The 24,540-nt window shown below is 53.6% G+C and overlaps 1 protein-coding gene across 3 annotated transcripts in view; it reads right to left on the bottom strand.

The window, feature by feature from the left end:
• PTPRN2 (protein tyrosine phosphatase receptor type N2) overlaps positions 1 to 24,540 on the bottom strand; it is a 684,967-nt gene that overhangs the window by 604,710 nt on the left and 55,717 nt on the right. For all 3 annotated transcript variants that reach the window (XM_082692928.1, XM_082692930.1, XM_082692929.1), the window contains exon 2: positions 7,735 to 7,785. In XM_082692928.1, the coding sequence (XP_082549054.1) occupies positions 7,735 to 7,785 (51 nt within the window). The remainder of the gene's footprint in view (positions 1 to 7,734; positions 7,786 to 24,540) is intronic.

The raw sequence follows: 24,540 nt of genomic DNA, 5'->3' as shown, positions 1-24,540 counted from the left end.
GGGACAGCCGAAGGCCTCGGACCAGGAGAGGCAGCGCTGCACGGCAAAAGGGGCCGAGAGGACAGTGCGGCAGCAGCCCACCTGGAGGGGAGCACGACGCACGGACGGAAGCCAGAGGAACAGAAGACCCTGTAGAGAAGGGCCAGCAGGAACTGGGGTTACTGTGCACGAGAGACCCCAAGACTGGAGAGAAACAAGGACAACTTACAGAAGCAAACCCAAGTAGTTCCGGCCATCAGAGACAAAACTCTTAGAGCTCCCGAAGCACCATCTTAGGAGAAAGATGATCACAACCGTCCAGACCAGGTCACGGAGAAGCTTCCGTGCCGTCGTACAAGTAACCGAACTACTAGGAAAACAGGTTTCCAAATTCCTTTTTCAGTGGATTTGAGCCCATGGCCCATAACCCTACATGGGAAACAACCAAAAACAGATGCTATGTCCTAAAAACAGATCCCAAAGGCATAGTCACCACCTGCTGCATCCAGAAATAAAGGGAAGCAAAACGGCAAAGATTTCTTTAAAGGTCATGCTTGGGCTGGGAAGTGAGATGTTCGTTTTCACGTAAGCCGTGGGACACAAATTAAGCCCAAACTGTAGAAATCGGTTTGCCAGCATGTTCTGTGCCTCAAAACCCCCACAATCCACTAATCTGATTTCTAAGATCATCTGACAATAAAATGACCAAAATACCAAAAGAAAACTTCAAGCACAAAGCTCTTTTCTGCTATGATATTTACATTAATTTAAACATTAGTGAATACACCTTCACTATTTAAAGAATTGAAAGTGCTTTTTAAGGTTATGCTCTACTACCGCACTTCAAGTACGAGGCAGAAATCAAAGAGAAGTTTGCAGACAGTCGTTGCCAGCACCGCGGATGCCGGTGGGAGACGCGGCATCGGGGAGCTGCTGGGAGACAGCCAACTAAAACTCGGGAGCCAGCGCGGCAGTGTAACAGGAAGACGGGGCACAAAGAAGGGACGGCAAAGGCCACACCGCTAACCTGTTAACAGAGACTCTCGGGGGTAGCACCTTTGATTTCCCTGCTGTTTTCCACGTCTCCAAGCTTCTACTATGAACACATCACTGTAAAGATGAGACGTCGGAGGAGGTACCGAAGCCAGAAAGGAGGAGGAGGAGGACCCAAGTCCAAGAGAGGCACACAAGTGTGTGGTGAGCCTCAGGAGAGCCACTGGAGACCGAGCCTATCCAAACCGGAGCCCAGCAGCCAGCGTGAGCCCACGGGGGCTGAGAAGCGCAAGTTCACATCCTCTGTGTGGAGAAGGGACGCAGATATCAAGAGACGGTGAGACGGTGCAGAGCCGCTCTGCCCATCTGCTCTCCTGACAGCTGGCTCAAGGCTAAGCCACGCCGTGAGGAAAGCACAGTGACTGGCCGACACGGGACTTTTCTGCAGGTCTGCAGGTCCACTGCAAGGGACCGGAACCTTCCCCTGGGACTTGGTGAGAGGAAGCGCTTGGGACAGCACAGCTCGTGGCAAAAGCAACAGCTAGCCGGGGAGGGGCCGCACTACTGGTCACTCCCCAGAGAAGGCCACGGAGCGAGGCTCCCCCCGCCCCGGGGCCGAGACACCCCATCTTCCCTCTATCTCTTCTCCACGGAAGGGGCAGATCATCATTCAGACATGAGGACAGAAATAAGGAACCATGATTCCTTAAAGAAATTACTGCTCTGACCCTAGGCACATGGACTCCCAGGACACTTAAAAAGAACCAGCACAGGTTACAAATGCCCCACCATCTGGATATACACTAAATCCACACCACTTTCCTCCCAAGACTCAGGAATTGGTCAAGGAAACAACTGCTTCCCAGCGGTCCAGTGCAACATAGATCACTGAAAACGTGCGAGCTGCCCCAAAAGTGAAGGACTGTAGAGTAGTCAAATCCTAAATCTCTTACTAATTTCTTGAAGCCTCAAGATTAGTCTCAATTGCATTCCCCTACCAAAGCATGCCCACAGCGGGCCTTCCACGGACAAGTACTGGCTGAGAGACCGGATAAAGAAAAAGCGAATGGCCACTCGTCATCATCTCCACAGTGTCCAGAGGTCTTCGCAGGAGACACTGCCATAGCCTTGAACGGAAGGGCTGGCATGCAATTTCACGCTAGCTCCCAAAAGCATGCTTCAGGAACTGCCCAAGGGAACGATGTCATTGGTGAAGATCAAACCCACAGATTCGGCCTCTACAACTTGCTGATGAAATGATGTTGCCTCAGGGTGCCTGGGTGGCTGACTCGTTAAGCGTCTGCCTTCGGCTCAGGTCATGATCCCAGGGTCCGGTGACAGATTCCCACATCGGGCTCCCTGCTCAGTGGGAAGCCTGCTTCTCCCTCTACCACTCCCTCTGCTTGTGTTCTCTCTCTCGCTGTGTCTCTATCAAATAAATAAATAAAATCTTTTTTAAAAAGATAAAACAAAATGAAGATGTTGCCTCAACATCTTTATCCAGAATTTATGACACCATGAACTTGTGGTTTACCAAGACAAAACTACTATGAACTCTGCGTCCCTGGCGTCCAGAAATCAGGACAGAACCAGACCATCACCGATCCCACAACTGCTTCACTCCCTGAACAGCACAGTCCAAACAGCAGCACCTTCCAAACAAGAACTGAAAATGGTCACCATAAAGCTGATTTGTAAAGTCTGTTCTGTGGGAACCCACTGCTAAGCTCCCTGAAATGGCCCTTAGCTGGTCCCGAACACCAAGCCTGGCTTCCTGGAGAAGCAGAGCCCACCTCCCGGGGGCCAGAGGGGCCCGGGCCTGTCCAGACCCTGCAGAGGCCAGAGAGGCCCGGGCCTGTCCAGACCCCGCAGGCTTCCTCAGGCTCTCCAGGTGGCCACAACTCATACGGCTGAGGTTTCACTGCTACTCCTTGATCTCTTTCCAGACCAACTCTACTTTTTCATGGTCCCCCAGGCGTCAAATTACAGCTGCGTATCAGTCTATTTTTTCAGAGCGATCCAACAGAGGAGCTCTGTCTATCAAATTTCCCGCAGCGCGCAGGGTACCCCAGCAGATCGCAACCTGCCGTTGACAAGACCTGCCGTGATCACTGAACACGAAAATGAAAGTAAAAAACTGCTCAGAGCACGTCCAACAAAAACATTGATTTGGCCGGCTCCCACCTCGAGAAGGCTTCGGAAGGACCAGAAGGAAGAAAGGGGGAGAGGCGGGACGTGCCTTCGTGTCTGGGCGCTCAGAGCCTGTGCCAGCCGAGGGCCAGCAGCTCCCCAGAAAGGGCCAACGCAAGAATGAGGCAGCAGGACGTGGCTTCAGACCTGACCCCAGCTGGCCCTCGGTCCAGGTGCAGCCCTGGCCGCACCCCCCACCCCACAGCTGAGCCCCCCAGGGCTCATCCTCATGGACCAATGCTGTTTCCTGGAGGGCAAGGCCGTCCAGGAGGGACAGGGTTTTGCCCCTCCCCCAGCTCAGCCTCTAGTCCCTGCCTTCACGGCCCCCTCAAGCGTCCATCCCTGGACTTCTGGGGCCACACTGTGCACAGGTTCTTGTACAGCTCCCCGCTCAACACTACCCCACCCGGCAGACCACCTTCTAGGCACCAGCTATCTGCCTGACCACCCCCGTGAGACACTGAAGACATTTCCACCACAAAGCTTCCATCGGAAACCAGAACAGGGGTCTCCTGGCTCCTCAGAGCCACCCCTGGGGGTGCTGAGAGCATGGCTGGAGTCCTGGCTGGTACGGCGCAGCTCCTGGGTCAGCAGGCGTAAACGCGGCTGGTCTGCCTTTCCAAGTTCAGCAGACTCCGAAATGTCTTTACTAGGTAAGTGTTACTACCAGAGTAACACAGGACTCCTTTAATAAACAGATCTTTGATCACACATTACCCCCCATCTATTCCCTCTCCACACTGCCCAGTTCCCCCCAAAACACAAGCGGTGCTTGTCACATTCTCCCTCCTGGTCACCCGCTGGCCATGGGAGTGGGGTCATATACACAGGCTTTCCCAGAAACTAGGATCAGATGAGAACCACTGCTCTGCAACTTACTTTTCCTACTTACCATACAAGGGACATTTTCCTGGTCAGGAAACATGTGAGTCATTGTCCGTCCCTGCGTAACCGCCATACCACGGCTACGCCGTCATTTCTGGAGCCGTTCCCCTGTCCGCGGATTTACAGGTGTTACAGGTTTTGCCAATAAAAATACTGCTGCAGACCTTTGTTTTTATATATGTGAGTCCCCAAAACCAATCAAATCACCAGTGTACTGGTCCTTTAACAGACAATGTCAGATTACGTTCCCAAAGACTGACCAGCTCACACGCTTGCCCGCAGAGCAGGCCTATGCCCGCCTCCCTGAGCTCCCGCCAGCACCGGATGTGTTGTTACTCTTCTTTTCAATTTTTGGCAATCTTCTGAGCATGGTTTATGTTTAAATTTCCCTGGGTCGCAGTAAGGACAAACACGTTTTCATATAACACGTGGACCATTTATTTACGTCTTTGCCCCGTGTCCTAGTCAGTGCCGTTCTGACCTGGCACAGCAGCTCTCCGCACTGCAGAAGCAGCTCTGGCCCACCATGCTGCTACGGGTCCTCCCAGTCGGGGTGTCGTCTCTCTTTTCAACTGTGACATTAAATCAGACAGCGTTCCTGACGTGCATGTGGGGTCTGAGGCATCCCCAGGTGCACCGTTCGTCGGCACTGAGCACACGCACCCCCAGCGCCGTCATCCCCAGAACCTTCTATCTTCCCAAGCTGAAACTCTGTCCCTGGTAGACATGAACTCCATCCCCCACCCCAGCCCCCGTGCCCACCGGTCTCTACGAATCTGATGGCTCCTGGGACTTCAGAGGTCAAATCCCAGAGCATACGCCCCGCCCCCTTTCCTTTACGATTTCTCTTTATTGGAGAGAGAGGCAGAGAGAGCAAGCATGGGAGGCAGGAAGACGGCGCAGGCTCCCCGCCGGGCACAGAGCCTCACACCGGGCTGGATCTCCCGATCGAGATCACGGCCCGAGTCGAATCCAGGAGTCGGACGCTGAATGGCACCTCTGAGCACCTGCCGTTTCGTGACGGTTTAACCTCCCTGAGCACGATGCCCTCCAGGTTCACGCATGGCGCGGCGGGTGTTGGAAATCCCTCCCTGCCGAGGCTGGCGGTACCCCACGGTCCATGTGTGCGCCTTCCTGCGACTCACCTGTCAGTGCAGGTTCGTGTCGTGTCTCCCTCCTGGCTGTCGTGCACGACGCTGCTGTGGACACAGGTGCCGAGAGCCGCCTGGGTCCCAGCTTCCCAGGCCTCGGGCGCTGTTTCGAGGATGCGGATGACGTGCTAATTCGGGGTTTGGCGGACCCGCCCCCTCCTTTCCTAGGCGGCTGTGCGGCCTTACGCTCCCGCCAACTCGGGGCGAGGGGTCAGATCCCGCCACATCCTCACCAGCACTTCCTATTTTCGGTTTTCGTTTTTTACAGTAGCCGTCCTGACAGATGTGAGCTGGCAAATATGTTTATCTTTTGGCTTTCTTTATGAAGTATCTTGTTTCACGGAAACATTTTAACTATGATTTAAAAGCTCTGTTGGGCAGTTTGAGAACAGGGAGAAGGTTAAGAGGCTTGCACATTTCTGTCTGTACCCCAAGCAAAGGAAGGGGAGTGGGAGGGAAAGAAAAGGAACCTGTGTGTGACCACAGAATGTGCTGGACTCCACATGGCGGCTCGCCCTGTGCGTCCCTGCGAAGCTGCTGAGCCACACCTCCCTGCCCAGCCAGCTGTCAGGCTGAAAGACATCACGGTGAGCCAGACCCACAAGGGACACTGTCCTGGTCACTCTCTGTCTGCTACTCACAGGACAGGATTTTGTGAGACTGGATGGTGCCGCTTTGTTGCTTCCTAGACCTTAATTAACTGTATGGAAAATACGAAATATTGTCTGTCTCCAGACGTCAAAGCCTGCACACGTATATTCACATTTAAATGACTTTCATGGGGGCACCTGGGTGGCTCAGTGGGTTAAAGCCGCTGCCTTCGGCTCAGGTCATGATCCCAGGGTCCTGGGATCGAGTCCCACATCGGGCTCTCTGCTCGGCAGGGAGCCTGCTTCCCCCTCTCTCTGCCTGCCTCTCTGCCTGCTTGTGATCTCTGTCTGTGAAATAAATAAATAAAATCTTTTAAAATAAATAAATAAATAAATAAATAGCTTTCTTGTTCCAAAGAACTATTCTGTCGTACAGAACGCTGATGCGACTGCGTGTGCCGGAGAGGCAAGCTGAGGCCGGGGAAGGAAGCCTCCAGAGTGGCCCGGACTTCAGGCCTGGTTTCATCAAGGACAAAGAAGAGGGAAGGACGCTGGTTGTTACTGTGCTGATTAAACACACACGTTTCCTCTCTAACCCTACTTCACTGCGGGCAGGGGGCATGATTTTAAAACAGGATTATTTTGTAAAAGCCACCTCCCCATAGAAGCTACATAAGGTACAGTCGCAAGTGGCCTGGGCGGGGAGGCCGAGGGTCAGGCCTGCGTGTGTGGAGGAGCCAGCAGACACCCCGGCTGGGAGGGCGGCCTGAGCTCCACATCCTCCCCGCAAGGGCGTCCTAACAGACTGTCCCTCCGGCCCCAGTCAGGGTTTCCTTAGGCTGCACACAACGCTTCCCCCAAACCCCTGCCACGGCCAAAATAAGACAGACGAGCACCCACAAAACCGAGCGACCCAGAGCTGTGGCAGTTTGTCTCCAGGGCACGTGAGCCACCAGGGACACAGGCACCGCTGTTCCCAGCCCCGAAGCCCCCGGTCCGGGACACGGGGCCGCTGTCTCGGCAGGACACGCCAAGCACCTGGGTTCTGACTGTCCGAGCCCCGTGGTGGCCGCGCTGCCCCCACAAGGGCCAGCAGAGCCGCAGCAACCTCGGGCAGAAGGCGCCTCTCCCCCCCCAACAGCCTCTGCAGAAGGAGCCCCTCCACACACATCCCTGCTGGCGCCGGGCACTGGGGGAGCGACATGCCCGTGTCAGCATCGCCCCTAACTCTGCCCGCGGACCTGGGGACACAGGCGGGTCCCTGCCCCGCAGTCCGGTCTTCCGGAGCGACCCGCGCCCCCCGCAGACCCAGTGCCCCATGTGGGGCCTTTCCTTCAGAAGCCACGCCGGGCGAGCCCCCCACGCTGGCACTGAGCCCTCCTTCTGCCCTCCTCACCGGAGGGCCACTACTGGGGCCACAGCTGTCCCCGACTGGCTGCCCTCAAACAGGATGCCGGGTCTCTGCTGAGATGCATCCCTCAGAAGCCGGGCAGCTGCGCCCGCCCCGTCCGGCCCTGCCCGGTGGGGCTTCTCCCTGCACCCTCGGCGCTGGCGGCCCCCACTGGACACTCCTTGGCCCCACGAGAGAAGACCTGGCAGGCCGAAGGACAAACGGTCGCCCGCCGAAGGAGCAAAAGCTCGCGGAGGGGGGTGGAAGGTCCCACCGGGGTCAGGGCCGCGTGTCCAGCCCCGGGGTCAGAGAGCTGCCGTGAGTGCCTGCCTGTCCATCCCGGGGTACGACGAGACAAAAACACGGACCAAAGCCGTGCATATGAACGACGTGTCCCGCCTGTGCCCAGTGTCCACTAAGTTCTCACTCCCGCCCTGGGGGGTTTCCTCCCCTCCACCCTCTGCAGGGTGCTGGAGAGAGTGAGGCGCACCCAGCACATGGCGTCGGCGCCGGCAAGCCCAGCCCCGCTGCGGGGTCGACCGCGCCGCACACTTACCGTTGACACAGGTCTCAGACGGTCTGCAGAGGCCATCCTCGAACAGGCAGCCTGCGGAGGAAGACAAGAGAGAAAAAAGGACTCAGTGCTACGAAGCACGGGGCAGCTCTCCACGGCCGCAGCACCTGCGGACTCCTGGGCGTCCCAGAAACGAGGCAGCCGCCCCCCCCAACAGGCTCATGCGACGCGGCATCTTCGAGAGCAGCTGAACCTGCGAGCCTGGCTCGAGTCAGTGAGAGGACAGACGTGCGTGTGGACTGGCTCCCCAACGGGAGGACCCTCGAGTACGCCCCGTCGCTTCCGGCAGCAGGGCAGGGCTGCCTGCCCAAGGACACCCTCCAGAGCAGCGGAGGGAGCGTGGGGGTGAGCCATCCCCGTGGGCACCTCCCTAGCCCCACGGGGCTCTGTCAGCACCACCACTAACCCAGGACCTCTGGGTCCTTCCGTCACACATCGTGCCTAACACCCACGCCGCGAGCCCCAGAGTGGACAGACGGCCCGCACGTGCGGCCAGGAGCACGGGAAGAAGGCGCAGGGAAGCAGATCCCGTCCTCCAGAAGAGACACAGACCGGATGTGAAGTGGTGTGACCCCAGACGCAGTTACCCTCCACAGAGGAGCAGCGGGAGGTCAGAGAAGGTGGACAAAGGACATGGAGAGAGACGTCCACCTCCCACAGGGTGAGCCAGTCAGCGGACGGCACTGCGAGGGAGGGGGGGATGGAGACCCAGGTGACGTCTCCCCGCCAGGCTCCCTGATGCTACGGGCAGCCCGCCCCCCACAGAGGAAGGCCACCGGCCACCAAAGCCTGATGTACTAACACAGGAGCCCGCCGGCCACACGGAGCGCATGTTCCTGTCCTGTTCCCAACGGACAAACTCCTGTCCATCCACCAAGACCCCACTGGGCTCGTCTCTGCCGGGGCAGGGAGAACACATGGCCCTGTGAACTGATGGCTACCTCACCCCTGCCCCTGCCAGCTACAGGAGCAGAAGGAAGTTCTAAATGAGGCACTAGACCCATGTTACAGAGGCCTGTAAGCCCCAGGTGACCTGAGCTGGCATGTGACCGAGGGAACCAGACTATCAGCTGGGGCTGGGCAAAGTCCAAGAAAGCTGTCACCCGGACACGTGCACCCGGGCTGTCTCCTGCCATCTCCACCAAGCGCGCATCCACCTTGAGGCCCGCTGGCCAGTGACGGCCCACACTTGCAGTGACCAGCTAATCACTGGGGCCAGCAGCAAGCGAGGCACCAGGAGTAACGTCCGTCCCCAGACTCCCCACCCACACCCCAGCGGGCAGAGCCACAACCAGAGTCACGTGAGCGCGAAGCGGGTCAGGAAGGACACTCCAGTCCTCACAGCTGCCTCTGCAGGGGCTTCCTGCCCCAATGCCACCCTGCTGCGAGGGACCTACACGGGCTGCGTAGATCAGAGAACATATGGCAGCCGGCTGGCTGGCTCGGGCAGCGGGGCACACGACTCGGTCTCACACACTCGGGCCCCGCATTAGGCTTGGGGTTCACTTAGAAAATACGCACACACACAGCAAAGTTAGATAATAGGAGCCTTCCTTCCCCGCCGTGCCCTGCTGACTTCCACGGGAGCCTTCCCGGGACAACCTAGACACCCCTGCCCACATCCCGGCCGGCGGCACATGCTCTGCTGTCCGTGGTACTGACTGGCTCTGTCCCCGCTTGTCCGCGCCTTAGACAGAGCCCCTGTGCCTCAGCCCACAGGCCCAGGTCCAGCTCCCGCATCAGATCCCGAGAGCCAATGGCGAGTTTTTATCAACATAGCTCCAATGCCAGAGTTTACCAAACAGTGACGGCCAGCAAAGCCGCTGACCAGGCTCCCCTAGTGTACAGCACGAAGGGCTATAAAAACCTGAGGTTTGGGAATTACATTAAATTATTTCCTTCCAGGCACTGCATTAGCAAAGAAACAGAAGGTGTGAGCTTTGAAGAGATATTTTTTTAAAAGTCACCTTCATTTTCTCTTGCTACAACAAAAGAACTTTATTTAAAAAAAATTTTTTTACAGACACGGGTGCTAGAAAAGGCTCTTTAGTTAACTGTACAGAAATGAAAAGAATGAATAAACAGCACCCGCATCAAAGACCTCCGAACAGTGACACACTGACAAAACAAGGCCCTCCAAACTGAAGCCGAATCGGAAAGCCCTGCTCTTCCCTGTCCGAGGATCCCCCTCCCGCTGCCTGGCTCTTCCCGGACGAGGATGGCGGACCAGTGCTGCGTCTTAGCGTCCATCCAGAGTGCGGACGTGGCGGCCTGGCTCCGCCTCCTGGAGGGTGCACAGCCTTGCCCAAGCCCCGCTTTGGCTCGGTCCTCTCCTCCGCGAGTGGGGTCAGCTCCCCACACTCAGCAGTTGTGGGGATGAACTGCCCGGCGGGGCCTGGCACGCCGTCTCACCATCGCAGCTCTCAGCAACACCGTGCCGCAGGCACAGACCCACACAACCACGAATTCCCGCCCCCCACTGCAGTGCTCCCCAACATTTCTATCAGACCAAAAGCAAAAATGCGCTTCCTCAGACAGGGTATCCAAGCAGGGACAGAAAGCCGTTTCCACCTCAAGAACTGCTTCTTTCAGAATAAGACCTCAACGGCTGGCGAGCGTTTAAAAAGCCTCAGCCCAGGGGCTGGGGTGCTGCCAGCCTGCCCTTCCAGGAGTAGGGACGAGCCCCCAAACCAGTGCTCAGACACCGAACGAGCCCCCAAACCAGTGCTCAGACACCCCTCATCTCAGCAGCGGGTACCGCAGGGTACGACATCCTATTTCCTTCCCCCAAGATCCCGGGTTAAAGCTGTGATCCTGATTTCCCAGACAAAAGGGCAAAAGAGAGGAGGAAGAGAAGAAGGGAGGGCGGAGAGAGGGCACCAGAAGGGCACGGGAAGCATCTGGAGGTTTGTGCTTTCCCAGCAGGAGGGCTTCTACCCGTCATGTTCATCCAGTGGGACAGAAACCCCACCCGCAGCAGTGACCCCTGCTCTCGCAGGGCAGAAACCGCAATGCAGGACCCCAGTCATCTGCGAGAGGAAGAAGCAGCCCTGGGAGCACAGGGGTGTCTGAGCCCCGGCTGTCAAGACTGGTGTGCGCTACTCAGGGCACGAGGGCCGTATGGCAGCCGCCCAGGAGCGACCAAGAGCCGAGCACGCAGCAAACGCTCCTCAGTCTGTTGGCTCCAGGCTCCGCCGTGGCTGGGTCTCCTTAATTTCTCCTTCTGCTGTTCAATTATCAGCGTCTAGAAAAGCTACCAACCGATTTCGTTTCTGAAGACTTACTGAATTCACTTATGAGTTCTAGTGGTTTCTCAGAGGAATCTTTGGTTTTCTATTCGTAGTATATCACGTCATCTGCAAATGCTGGAAGTTTTACTCCTTCCTCACCGATCCAGGTGCCTTTTGTGTCTTCCTGATGTCTGATGGCTGAGGCCAGGGGCTCCAGTCCTGTGTTGAATAAAAGTGGGGAGAGTGGACCTCCTCGTCTTGTTCCTGACCGTAGGGGGAACGTTCTCCGTTTTCCCCACCGAGGCTGACGTTGGCTCTGGGTTCATCATGGATGGCCTGTGTGAAGCTGAGGTGTGTTCCCTCTGGACCTGCTCCATTAAGGGATTTTACCAGGAATAGATGTTGTACTTTGTCCAGTGCTTTTTTTATACTGATTTTACATTTACATTTACATTTTAGATGATCATATGATTTTGATCCTTTTTCCTACTGACGGGAAGTATCATGTTGACTGTTTGGCAAGCATTAGAACCTCCCCTGCAACCCAGAACCAGACCCCACCGGGTCGTGGTGAATGATGCTATTACTGTACTGCTAGATAGGGTTTGCTAATATTTTACTGAGAATTTTTGCATTTATGTTTGTCAGACATACTGGCCTATAGTTTGCTTTTTTGTGGTGTCTTCATCTGGTTTTGGTATTAGGGTAATGCTGGCTTCATAAAATGATTCTGGAAGTTTTCCTTCCTCTTGTAGTTTTGGAATCATTTAGGAAGAACAGGTATTACCTCTTCTTTAATTGTTCAACAGAATTCGCCTGTGAGGCCATCTGGTCTTGGACTTTTATTTTGGGGGAGTTTTTAATTACTGATTCAATTTCATTGCTGGTCATTGGTCTGTCCAAATTTTTTATGTCTCCTGCTTCAGTTTTGGTAGATTATATGATTCTGGGGATCTACCCATTTCTTCTGGGTTGTGCAGTTTGTTGGTGTGTCGTTCTTCCAATATTCTCCTACAAGCCTCTGTGCCTCTGCAATATCTGTCGCTACTCCTCTCTCATTTCTGATTCTGAGTCCTCGCTCATTTATTTACTTACCTGAGTCTGGCTAGAGATTTATCAATTTTCAGAGAACCAGCTCCTGGTTTCATTGATCTGTTCTATTGGTTTTGGTTTCTATTCCATTTATTTCTCCTCTACCCTTTGTTCTTTCCCTCCCTCTGCTGGTCTTGGGCTTGGGCTGGGTCAGACCTGGCATTTGCCAGAGATGCAGTAGCACCGAACTGTGGCACTTCCCCGTGTGGTCCCTGAGAAGAGTCAGACCAGCTGCCTGCCCCAGCCCAGCCCTGAGGCCGCAGTCAGACCCATGCGTGTGGTCGTCCGAGGGGGGCAGGACTCACTCCCGAGCAGTGCTGGCCCCCAGTGGGGCTGCCCACATGCTACCAGGCTTCTGACCACTGTGGATGAGAGTGTCCTGCAGGGGCAGGCCCGCGGGAGAGAGCAGGGGCAGGCCATGGGGTACAGTGAGGTCTGCACCTGTCCGCTGTGGGGAGGACGTCTGCCGCCACCTGAGAAAACCCCGGCCCCGGCCAGGACGGAGGGGGCACTCTGAGAGCAGCACGTGGGAGTGGGGCTCACCGGCAGCCCGCTGAGTGGAGAGCGTTGGTGCTGTACTGGTTCCAGCTGGTGTCCGTGTCATCCGGGCTGGGGGCTGGGGAAGGGAACCAGCCCTTTGGTTCTTGGAGAAGTCTCCCAAAGACCCCCACCCCTCCACACATGCTCTGAGACTGGAGAGTCCATCTCCCTCCCGCAGGCCCGGGGGTCGCGCAAACTGTCGCTTCTGTGTCGCATCTCAGTGTGGGGGTCTTAGGGACGGGAACTCTGCTTCCTCTAGCCCTGCTCCCCCAGCGTGGAGCCTGCTCGCTTTCAAAGTTCCAGGTGTGGACTGTCCAGCCTGATTTTCAAAGCCAAATGTTGCGGGACTTGTCCTTCTCGTGTGGGCGCCCATGCCTGGAGGGCCTGGTGCCGAGCGCCTGCTCTCCCTCTCGGCGCCCACAGGGTTTCTCCCTTCCACACACAGCCCAGGGTCCATGTGGCTCCCACCTCAGCGCCGTCCTTCCTACCCTCTTCAGTGGGGCCTCTTCTCTGAGGAAAGCGGAAGTCCGTTCTGCCAGTCATTTTCTGGGTTGGTTACACTGCGTGGGTGTTATTTAGTCATATGCGGGGACAAGGTGAGGTGAGCCTAGGGCCCTCCAACTCCATCACCTTCCCTGGAAGTCCCGCATAAGAATTTTGTCAGAGAATAAGACTGGTGTTAGGAAAAATCTGAGGTGATTCAAACATACCCTTTTTTGTAGTCTTTAACTTGTTACCTTTCAGTGCCACGTGCTCCTGCATCACCTGTGGATGACGATTAAATGACAGAACCAAGGAAAGGGATTTAAAATTGTGTCATAGTAAAAGTCACCTCAGCAATTAGAGACCCAACTGGCAATAATATCCCGTAGGACACACGCCCTAGTGCGTTGACAAGTATGGTCCAGAAACGGGGGACATCAGACACGTTTGGAAAAAATGTGAGTTGAAATTTAACAGGATTTTCCTCTGCAGGACTTCTCAGAACTTCAATGCTGCAAAAGGTCGTTCTCTCTTCTAAGAAAGGGGAACCCTCCTGCACTGTTGGTGGGAATGCAAGCTGGTGCAGCCCCTCTGCAAAACAGCATGGAGGTTCCTCAAAAAGCTGAAACTAGAGCTGCCCTATGACCCAGAAATCGCACTACTGGGTGTTTATCCTAAAGATACAAACGTAGTGATCCAAAGGGGCACGTGCACCCGAATGTTCATAGCAGCAACGTCCACAGTAGCCAAACTATGGAAAGAACCTAGATGTCCATCAACAGATGAATGGATAAAGAAGATGCGGTTCATATGTACACAATGGAATACTATGCAGCCATCAAAAGAAATGAAATCTTGCCATTTGCGACAACATGGGTGGAACTAGAGGGTATCATGTTGAGCAAAATAAGTCATTCAGAGAAAGACAATTGTCATATGATCTCCCCGATATGAGGAAGGTGAGAAGACAGAAGAGCATAGAGGAAGGGAGGGAAAAATGAAACCAGATGAGCCCAGCGAGGGAGACAAACCACAGGAGACTCTTAGTCTCAGGAAACAAACTGAGGGTTCCTGGGGGGGACGGTGGGGGGGTAGGGATGGGGTGGCTGGGGAATGGACACTGGGGAGGGCATGTGCTGTGGCCAGTGCTGTGAAATGTGTAAGACTGATGAATCACAGACCCGTACCCTTGAAACAAATAATACATTTTACGTTAATTAAAAATAATAAATAAATAAAAGAAGGTCCTACGGGTGATGTCTGCCAAAGTACTTGAAAAGCAACCCTTCACCACCCGGTACCCAGTGGGACAGAGGAAACTAGACCACAGAATGACAATAAAGATGTAGAAATCATCCTGCCTCAGGGATTCTCGGACTCGAGCACCAGAGGACTTGTTAAACGCGGCTGCTGGGCCCACTCCTGGTTTATGACTTAGTAGACGCAGGGTAGGGCCTGACACTCTTCAATGCTAACAAGTTTCTGGGAATGCTGAACCCCATTCCCAGCACTGCTAGTTAGAAGTAAAACGTTGGTATCCCTGCTGCTAACCCCAAACAACCCAAGGTCAAGGTTTTGTTCTTTCAAGTCTCCCACATCCCAGGTCTAGGAGGCAGGAGTCCTGGAAGAGATCAGATTTGCTTCAAACTGTGGGGTTCCCCTCTACCTCCAGCAGGAGCACACCAGCCCCTCTTGGTTTGTGGGACACGGCACAGCTGCGAGCTCTGGACAGATGCCCAAGGAGAAGGCTCCATGGCTGAAGAAGCTACACCTGCCTCCCAAAGGGACCCCATCTGTGGTCAGCCACCCACCAGTGGACGCACCGGCACAGCCAGAAACATCACTCACGACCAAGGAGGCAACTCGTGTTGGGGCAGCTCTGAATATTTTGAGGTTTTAGTCCACTGAGCAGAAGTTTGTCTCCTAGAAGCTCCTGTCACAGACCCTTACGGTACTTGGCATTTCACAGAGCAAAGCTTCTCCCTCTTGAAGTGAGGCAACAAACTGCCCCACAAAGCGATGAGCCCACGTGATCGCTCGGTGAACGCCTGCTCCTGCGCCGTCCCCGCCTCCCGCAGGACAGACTCTCGAACGTTCAGACTTGCTCTTTGCCTCAGCGCCGCAGCTCTTTCCCACGATACGGTTTCAGACCACTCTGCCCGTCTGAGCTCCCTGCTCTCAACACCACCAGGCTCTTGCGGATCCGCACTTAGATGGGAGGCACATGGCAGAATTAAACGGGGATGGGGGTCACGGCCACCTGCGCGACAGACATTCTTCTCCCTTGTCTGGACTCTCCCTCCCACCACCGGAGCCGGAGTCCATCGGGCTGCCCGGAGGTCAGCGAGAGGACTCAAGTCCAGCCGATTCTGGCGCGCAAACCATGGCCTTACGTCCTTGTAAATGAAGAGTTCCTGGAACACAGCCCACCCACCTGCGTACATCTCATGTACGGCGGCTTCTGTCCTGCCACCGCAGAGCTCCGGAGTTGGGGCAGAGTGGAAGAGCCTGAAGAACGCGGTCTATTTATAGAAAAACGCAGCTGCCCGGCTTGATAGGAGGAGAGCAGTTGCTCACAGGCACAAGAGGGGGTTAGAAACTGGGCTTGGAGAAATGGGCAGGATCTAAAATAAGATCCCACCAGAAAAGGGCCACCACCACCACAGCCCCAGGACACAGCTGCCTTCGGTGGCTCGGCAGCCGCCAGGTCCACCACCATCCACCACCATGCTCCTGAGTCCGTCCTCGCGGCTCTGGCTCAGAGTGTCAGTGGAGCGTGAGACCCGCCTCGCCCACAGCACGGGGCTCCAGGGGCAGCCATGCACCCCAAACCTGCTCTTCACCCCTGAAGAGTGCTGAGCCTCTCCAGGGCCCCATCACACCACGGGCTCTGACTTCACAGGAGAACACAAGCTGTTTCTTCTCAGATCACAGCGGAGCCTCCTCCCACAGCCCGGACCGTCCTGGACCACGGCATCGCCAGCCGCCCGACCCCAAGATCTGGACTCTGCCTCGTTCTCTTGCAGGCACACATTCCTACTTGACCCACTTCTAGCCTACATGTTTCTGGAGTCCCAGCTGTGCCGCCCGTGCAGATTCAACAACCAGATCTTCCCGTCTGCATCTGAGTCGCGGCTACCTCCCTGCAGGGTGCTGGAGAGCCGCAAGGCTGGCTGAGAGCGGCGTGAAAAGAGGGAGAAAAGGAAGTCTGGAGAGGAAGGGGGGGCTGCAGGACAGAGCTTGCTGCCCCCCACCACGTCGGCCTTGTCCTAAACGGAAGCGTCCCTTCCCTGCATTCCTCTGAAGAGGAGCGAGCAGGTCACTGGGGTGATAAGAAAACAGACATGATGGCACCGAACACCAAAACCCACCACGAAGCACTGGCAGAGCTCTCACTCAGAAACAGAAGGTGCACGAGGCCAGTCACATGCCCGTGGACAAAGCACGCATTCTCTCTGCACCGGTTTACTTGGAGTAAGACTATGGTTGGGAATTTCTCACATCATAAATGCCTAGAAAATTAAGAAAATGCAGAAAATCACAAGAAGAAAATAATACTCGTTACCTCCTCATCCAAAGCTAACTTCCCTATTTTTTTTACCTTTTTTTAAATTTTTTATTTTTTATAAACATATATTTTTATCCCCAGGGGTACAGGTCTGTGAGTACTTCACAGCACTCACCAAAGCACATACCCTCCCCGATGTCCATAAGCCAACCACCCTCTCCCTACCCCCTACCCCCAGCAACCCTCAGTTTGTTTTGTGAGATTAAGAGTCTCTTATGGTGGGCGCCTGGGTGGCTCAGTGGGTTAAGCCGCTGCCTTCGGCTCGGGTCATGATCTCAGGGTCCTGGGATCGAGTTCCGCATCGGGCTCTCTGCTCGGCGGGGAGCCTGCTTCCCTCTCTCTCTCTCTTCCTGCCTCTCCATCTACTTGTGATTTCTCTCTGTCAAATAAATAAATAAAATCTTTAAAAAAAAAATACTCAATAGAATTTAAAAAAAAAAAAAAGAGTCTCTTATGGTTTGTCTCCCTCCCAATCCCATCTTGTTTCATTGATTCTCCTACCCACTTAAGCCCCCATGTCGCATCACTACTTCCTCATATCAGGGAGATCATATGATAGTTGTCTTTCTCCGCTTGACTTATTTCACTAAGCATGATACGCTCTAGTTCCATCCATGTTGTCACAAATGGCAAGATTTCATTTCTTTTGATGGCTGCATAGGATTCCATTGTGTATATATACCACATCTTTGATCCATTCATCTGTTGATGGACATCTAGGTTCTTTCCATAGTTTGGCTATTGTGGACATTGCTGCTATAAACAGTCGGGTGCACGTGCCCCTTTGGATCACTACATTTGTATCTTTAGGGTAAATACCCAGTAGTGCAATTGCTGGGTCATAGGGTAGTTCTATTTTCAACATTTTGAGGAACCTCCATGCTGTTTTCCAGAGTGGCTGCACCAGCTTGCATTCCCACCAACAGTGTAGGAGGGTTCCCCTTTCTCCGCATCCTCGCCAGCATCTGTCATTTCCTGACTTGTTTATTTTAGCCATTCTGACAGGTGTGATGTGGTATCTCATTGTGGTTTTGATTTGTATTTCCCTGATGCTGAGTGATATGGAGCACTTTTTCATGTGTCTGTTGGCCATCTGGATGTCTTCTTTGCAGAAATGTCTGTTCCTGTCCTCTTCCCATTTCTTGATTGGATTATTTGTTCTTTGGGTGTTGAGTTTGCTAAGCTCTTTATAGATTTTGGACACTAGTCCTTTATCTGATATGTCGTTTGCAAATATCTTCTCCCATTCTGTCAGTTGTCTTTTGATTTTGTTAACTGTTTCCTTTGCTGTGCAAAAGCTTTTGATCTTGATGAAATCCCAATAGTTCATTTTTGCCCTTGCTTCCCTTGCCTTTGGCGATGTTCCTAGGAAGATGTTGCTGCGGCTGAGGTCGAAGAGGTTGCTGCCTGTGTTCTCCTCAAGGATTTTGATGGATTCCTTTCGCACATTGAGGTCCTTCATCCATTTTGAGTCTATTTTTGTGTGTGGTGTAAGGAAATGGTCCACTTTCATTTTTCTGCACGTGGCTGTCCAATTTTCCCAACACCATTTGTTGAAGAGACTGTCTTTTTTCCATTGGACATTCTTTCCTGCTTTGTCGAAGATTAGTTGACCATAGAGTTGAGGGTCTATTTCTGGGCTCTCTATTCTGTTCCATTGATCTGTGTGTCTGTTTTTGTGCCAGTACCATGTCTTGATGATGACAGCTTTGTAATAGAGCTTGAAGTCCGGAATTGTGATGCCACCAACGTTGGCTTTCTTTTTCAATATCCCTTTGGCTATTCGAGGTCTTTTCTGGTTCCATATAAATTTTAGAATTATTTGTTCCATTTCTTTGAAAAAGATGGATGGTACTTTGATAGGAATTGCATTAAATGTGTAGATTGCTTTAGGTAGCATAGACATTTTCACAATATTTATTCTTCCAATCCAGGAGCATGGAACATTTTTCCATTTCTTTGTGTCTTCCTCAATTTCTTTCATGAGTACTTTATAGTTTTCTGAGTATAGATTCTGTGCCTCTTTGGTTAGGTTTATTCCTAGGTATCTTATGGTTTGGGGTACAATTGTAAATGGGATTGACTCCTTAATTTCTCTTTCTTCTGTCTTGTTGGTGTAGAGAAATGCAACTGATTTCTGTGCATTGATTTTATATCCTGACTCTTTACTGAATTCCTGTACAAGTTCTAGCAGTTTGGGAGTGTAGTCTTTTGGGTTTTCCACAAATAGTATCATATCATCTGCGAAGAGTGATAATTTGACTTCTTCTTTGCCGATTTGGATGCCTTTGATTTCCTTTTGTTGTCTGATCGCTGAGGCTTGACTTCTAGTACTATGTTGAATAGCAGTGGTGATAATGGACATCCCTGCCGTGTTCCTGACCTTAGCGGAAAAGCTTTTAGTTTTTCTCCATTGAGAATGATATTTGCGGTGGGTTTTTCATAGATGGCTTTGATGATATTGAGGTATGTGGCCTCTATCCCTACACTTTGAAGAGTTTTGATCAGGAAGGGATGCTGTACTTTGTCAAATGCTTTTTCAGCATCTATTGAGAGTATCATATGGTTCTTGTTCTTTCTTTTATTGATGTGTTGTATCACATTGACTGATTTGCAGATGTTGAACCAACCTTGCAGCCCTGGAATAAATCCCACTTGGTCGTGGTGAATAATCCTTTTAATGTACTGTTGAATCCTATTGGCTAGTATTTTGGTGAGAATTTTCGCATCTGTGTTCATCAAGGATATTGGTCTATAGCTCTCTTTTTTGATGGGATCCTTGTCTGGTTTTGGGATCAAGGTGATGCTGGCCTCATAAAATGAGTTTGGAAGTTTTCCTTCCATTTCTATTTTTTGGGACAGTTTCAGGAGAATAGGAATTAGTTCTTCTTTAAATGTTTGGTAGAATTCCCCCGGGAAGCCATCTGGCCCTGGGCTTTTGTTTGTTTGGAGATTTTTAATGACTGTTTCAATCTCCTTACTGGTTATGGGTCTATTGAGGCTTTCTATTTCTTCCTGGTTCAGTTGTGGTAGTTTATATGTTTCTAGGAATGCATCCATTTCTTCCAGATTGTCAAATTTGTTGGCGTAGAGTTGCTCATAGTATGTTCTTATAATAGTTTGTATTTCTTTGGTGTTAGTTGTGATCTCTCCTCTTTCATTCATGATTTTATTTATTTGGGTCCTTTCTCTTTTCTTTTAGATAAGTCTGGCCAGGGGCTTATCAATTTTATTAATTCTTTCAAAGAACCAGCTCCTAGTTTCGTTGATTTGCTCTATTGTTTTTTTGGTTTCTATTTCATTGATTTCTGCTCTGATCTTTATGATTTCTCTTCTCCTGCTGGGCTTAGGGTTTCTTTCTTGTTCTTTCTCCAGCTCTTTTAGGTGTAGGGTTAGGTTGTGTACCTGAGACCTTTCTTGTTTCTTGAGAAAGGCTGTACCGCTATATATTTTCCTCTCAGGACTGCCTCTCAGTCACTTCCCTGTATTGTAAACAATTCCAGACTTGTCATTTCTCACCATCGTAAATTTCAATCACTACAAAATAATTAATTTTACAAACATCCATCGATATTTAACCGATTCCCTCTTGAAGTAACCTTACATGGTTTCCCATCTTTCCCCTTTAGAAATCATGCTACAATCAGCGATCCTGGGTGTCGGGCCTCAGAGAGATCTCCGGTTCTGTCCCAGGATAAATCCTTACAAAGTGAGCTCCAGGGGCACCAGGCCGGCTCCATGGGTAGAACACGTGACTCTTGACCTCAGGGTTGTGGGTTCGAGCCGCACACTGGGTGTAGAGGTTACTTAAAAATAAAATCTAAAAAAAAAAAGACTCCAGATTTTTTCAGGTGTTCTGTGTTAAGATTTTAGGAAAGTGTTTACAAATTGCCTCTCACCAACATGCATGTGCCTTGGAACCTCAGCTTCTGGGTCTGTGAAAGGGTTAAATATCGCCCATCCTTATGTCATAGGGACGCTGGGAGAACCCAGAGACATAGCAGGGGTTGAAACATCTTACAAAAGGAGGCATGCAGGAGGACTGTTAGTCCCACGTCCCTCTGGGACACTGCCCTCCTGTCTGTCCCTCCTCCATCATGGGGGCATGAATCTGAAACATCAGCAGTCAAAAAATGTAAATAATAGAAAATAAGCTCAAAAGGCAGTCCGGGCAGAATGAAAGCACGTTCTAGGGTCTTAACCCAACTTAACGCACATCCTGAACTGCTGAGACAGGTTGAAGGCTTGGCCCTGTGCACTCTGCAGAATTCTCTCTGCTGACTGGTTCCTAACGTTCTCTGGCTAACGTTGATGCCTGTCGAACTGCAGGGACACTGCGGGGATGTCCCAGTCATCCTGCTTGCTACAGAGGCGGTGCTGGTCTCATGAGGCCACAACAACCATCAGGAGGTAAAGCCCAGAAGAGCAGACGTGCACTCTCCACCTGAGAGCACGTCTTCCTGAACCTGCCTCTGCTTGGACCATGTCGCTGCCAAGCTGGGCAGTGAGATGAGGAAGAGCCAGAGAACAGACTGGAAAGGGAGGGAGAAGCAGGGACAGCAGGGGGTGCCCCCGGCGACCCCGAAACCCTCCCCAGCCTCCGGGCATCAGTGATTTCACCTGTAAATGTGGACAAACTAGAGCAGGGTCCAGGGGCATCGGGGACATAACGGTGGAGCCGAAAGACACTGGCACACGCCGGCACCCAAGAAGCAGCAGCTCCAACTGTCCCATGTGTCCTACGCTGCCTCGGGTGCAACAGGTGCGTCCCCACACGTGGGGACGAGGGGCCAGGCAGGGCCTGCAGACAGCCAGCAGGGTTAGAGATGGACTGTTAGGAGATGTCCCTCAAAAGACACATGGATAGAGACGATGTGGTTCATGTACACAACAGGATGACACGCAGCCATCAGAAAGGGTGAACACCCACCGTTTACACCGACACGGACGGGGCTGGAAGGGTTTATGCCGAGTGAAAGAAGTCGGGCAGAGCAAGACAGTTACACGGTTTCACTCATGTGCGGAGCGTCAGAAACGGAGCAGATGATCCTAGGGGAAGGGAACACTAAAAGGGAAGAAATCTGAGCAGGAGTCGAACCACGAGAGACTCTGGACTCTGGGAAACTAACAGGGTTGCGGGGGGCTGGGGTCACTGGGGACGGCCATGGAGGAGGACACCTGCTGTGATGGGCGCTGGGCGCTACGCAGAGCGGATACGTGACTGAGCACTACATCTGGAACTAATGATACTGTATAAGCTGGAGAATTTAAGTTTAAAAAAAAAGAAATAAAGGAACTATGAGGTCAACACCGACCAGAAGAAAGTCACGGCCATTGGGTCCCTGACCCAGCTCCGTGCCCTTTCGCCGCGGTTACTGGGTCCGACGGCAGCACTCCGTCCCGCGTGCTGCCCCCCCCCCCACTCTGGAACTCTGTGGAAGCCGGACACCCTGCAAGAGCTCACCCTGTACGTGACAGGCGGGACAGGACGTCCCGAGGATAGCAGCAGGCGCTGAGAAGGACCTGCTTCGTGACCAGCTTCCAGGCACACCTCCTGACACCCCTCGCACAGCCCGCAGGCCCCACTAGCTGACCTGCTTTGGCACCACAACGGGGTGGACTGGGGTAATGCCAAGTCTGGGTCCAGGCCACAGAAGGCCTGCGCACTCTCAGAAGGCCCTCTTCCCACCATCACCACGGGAAGGACGCCTGCTCCGGCCTGCGGGTGCCGGGACGGAGAGGGGAGACACGTGGGCAGACCCCCGAGGCAGACACGAAACAGCTGAGACCCCGAAGAAATAATGAAGGGCTACTGCGTCAAGTCTCGGGGGCTCCGTACGGCTCACTGACCGACGCGGGGACTCCCACTCTCACGGGCGGGCAGAGCAGAAAACGCTAGTGTATCTGGCTGAGGGACGCCACAAAGTGACCTGGAAGGAGGAGGCATGGGAAGGCAGCGAGAAGGTGGGGACCAGCCCTGGAGAGGGACGGGCGCTCCAGCGAGACCCCACGCGGCAGACGGCACTCTGTGGGAAGCGGTTGGGCATGTGGGGGCTCAGGACCCTCCTGGCGACACCCACAATGGGCAGAAGCAGGAAGCTGGGCCGCAGCACCTTTCCCAAGCTCTGGAGGGAGGGAAAGCGCCTCCTCGCCGTCCGGGAAGACTCGGCTGGTGCGCGGCGGGGACGCGGGGCCGTGGGAAGGAGGTGCAGAGGAGAGGCCGGTCTGGGCCCCGAGGAAGGAGGAAGACGTTGGGGGTCAAGGTGACGGTGGGGTTCTGACTCAGCAACAGGACGACGCAGGAGGAGGAGGAGGAGGCGGTGAGGGCCTGGCTCCGTTCGCTGGGGGGTGAAGGACCAGGTCACTGAGGAGGCGATGCCAAGGACACGGGGAAAACGGGAAAACGTGAGCCCCAGGAGAGGTGGGACGAGGGAACCGTAGAGGCCAGAACGGGGGGCTGGGGTGGGCGTGGGTGAAGGGGGAGGGGGCGCAGGGAGCCAGGGGCCGGGAGAGCGAGTGCCGGTCAGCCAGGCGGTCCCAAGCACCTCCCACCGCAGAAGCCGCAAGCAAAGGGCCCTAAATGGCCTTTCCTCCCGGGAGCTGGCCCAGGGCTGGTTACCGGGATCCGGGGGGAAAGCCTGCAGCCGTCACGACCTTCCTGTCCGAGTGGCTCGATCCTGGGATGCGGGCGCACGGACTCCTCCTCCAGGCGCAGAAACAGGACTGAGCCACGTGTGCGTCCCGACTCTCCCATGGGAGCTTGCATACCCCCCGGAGGCACAACCACAAGGCCGGGAGTCGGTTCTGCGAGTCACCTCAGGCTGGGGTGGAACGTCACATCCAAGCCCGTTTCCCCTTTCTATTGACCAGAGTTCAAACCCCGAGGCAGGGCCAGCGTCCGGTGCAGCCGCAGGGGGCAGGAACACACCCGCACGCCCGCGGGAATGTCCACACTCCGACACACTTACCTCCCCCTTTCCAGCCTCCACAGGTCCATTCACGTCTGTATCATGGGTCGTGCGGGCAACACCCTCCGGGAAGAGGGGACACTCCAGCCTGTACCCAGCAGGCGGCAAAGACACTGTGATGAGCCCCTTCCTCGGTCTGGGGGTGGCAGGCTGGCCTGAGGCCCCAGGGCCCCAGCCAGCAGAGACCCGAAGGTGGCACGCCAGCTGAGGCGTCCACAGGCTTGCCCGGGAGAAACCCAGGTGACGTGCCACGCTCTTGGCTCCACGCCTGGGGGTGCTCCGGGCAATTATATGCACCTTAAATTGGACTTCCACTCGCAAGCATTTACTCACGGTCCTTTACAGACAAACACGATGAAACACGGTATGTCATTTCCCAGAAGTCCCCACGGAGAGAATACTTAGATTAGCAACAACCTACTGGCAATATCTTGGTTTCCCAAATTTCAAGAACATGCTGGTAAACTTGCCTTGTTTTGTGCGCGCTAGGGGACACATCTCTGGGCCTGGTTCTCTGAGGGAACACCTGACGTATTTTCAGTTTCCGAACTCTGCCTTTTTCGCTTTCCCTCGAGGGTTTCCTGCAGCTCGATGACAAAGAAGGACGCCCAGGGTGCTCTGAGGGAATTTTGTTTCACTTCCTCAGCCCACAGCAGGCGCTCCGCAGAGTGTGCGCGTGTGTAAGCTGATACGTTCTCAAACTCTCACCCCGTAAAAGCCTTATTCACCCAAAGCTCCTTCCCTCCTCTCTCTTTCTCTCCGATTCTCACAAATTCGGGAAAAGGCTGTATTATCTTTTGCAAAATTCCATTAAAAATGGTTCTTCCCGCCCTTGCCGTCCATTCGAACTCACACTGGCCCACCAGTTTTCTTCTTGTTCTTCTTGTTTTGTTCTGAGATGGTCAAA

This window comes from Mustela nivalis (assembly GCF_964662115.1).
Source record: "Mustela nivalis genome assembly, chromosome: 12".
In the NCBI taxonomy this organism is placed as follows: domain Eukaryota; kingdom Metazoa; phylum Chordata; class Mammalia; order Carnivora; family Mustelidae; genus Mustela; species Mustela nivalis.
This window is presented reverse-complemented; position numbering and strand designations above follow the sequence as displayed.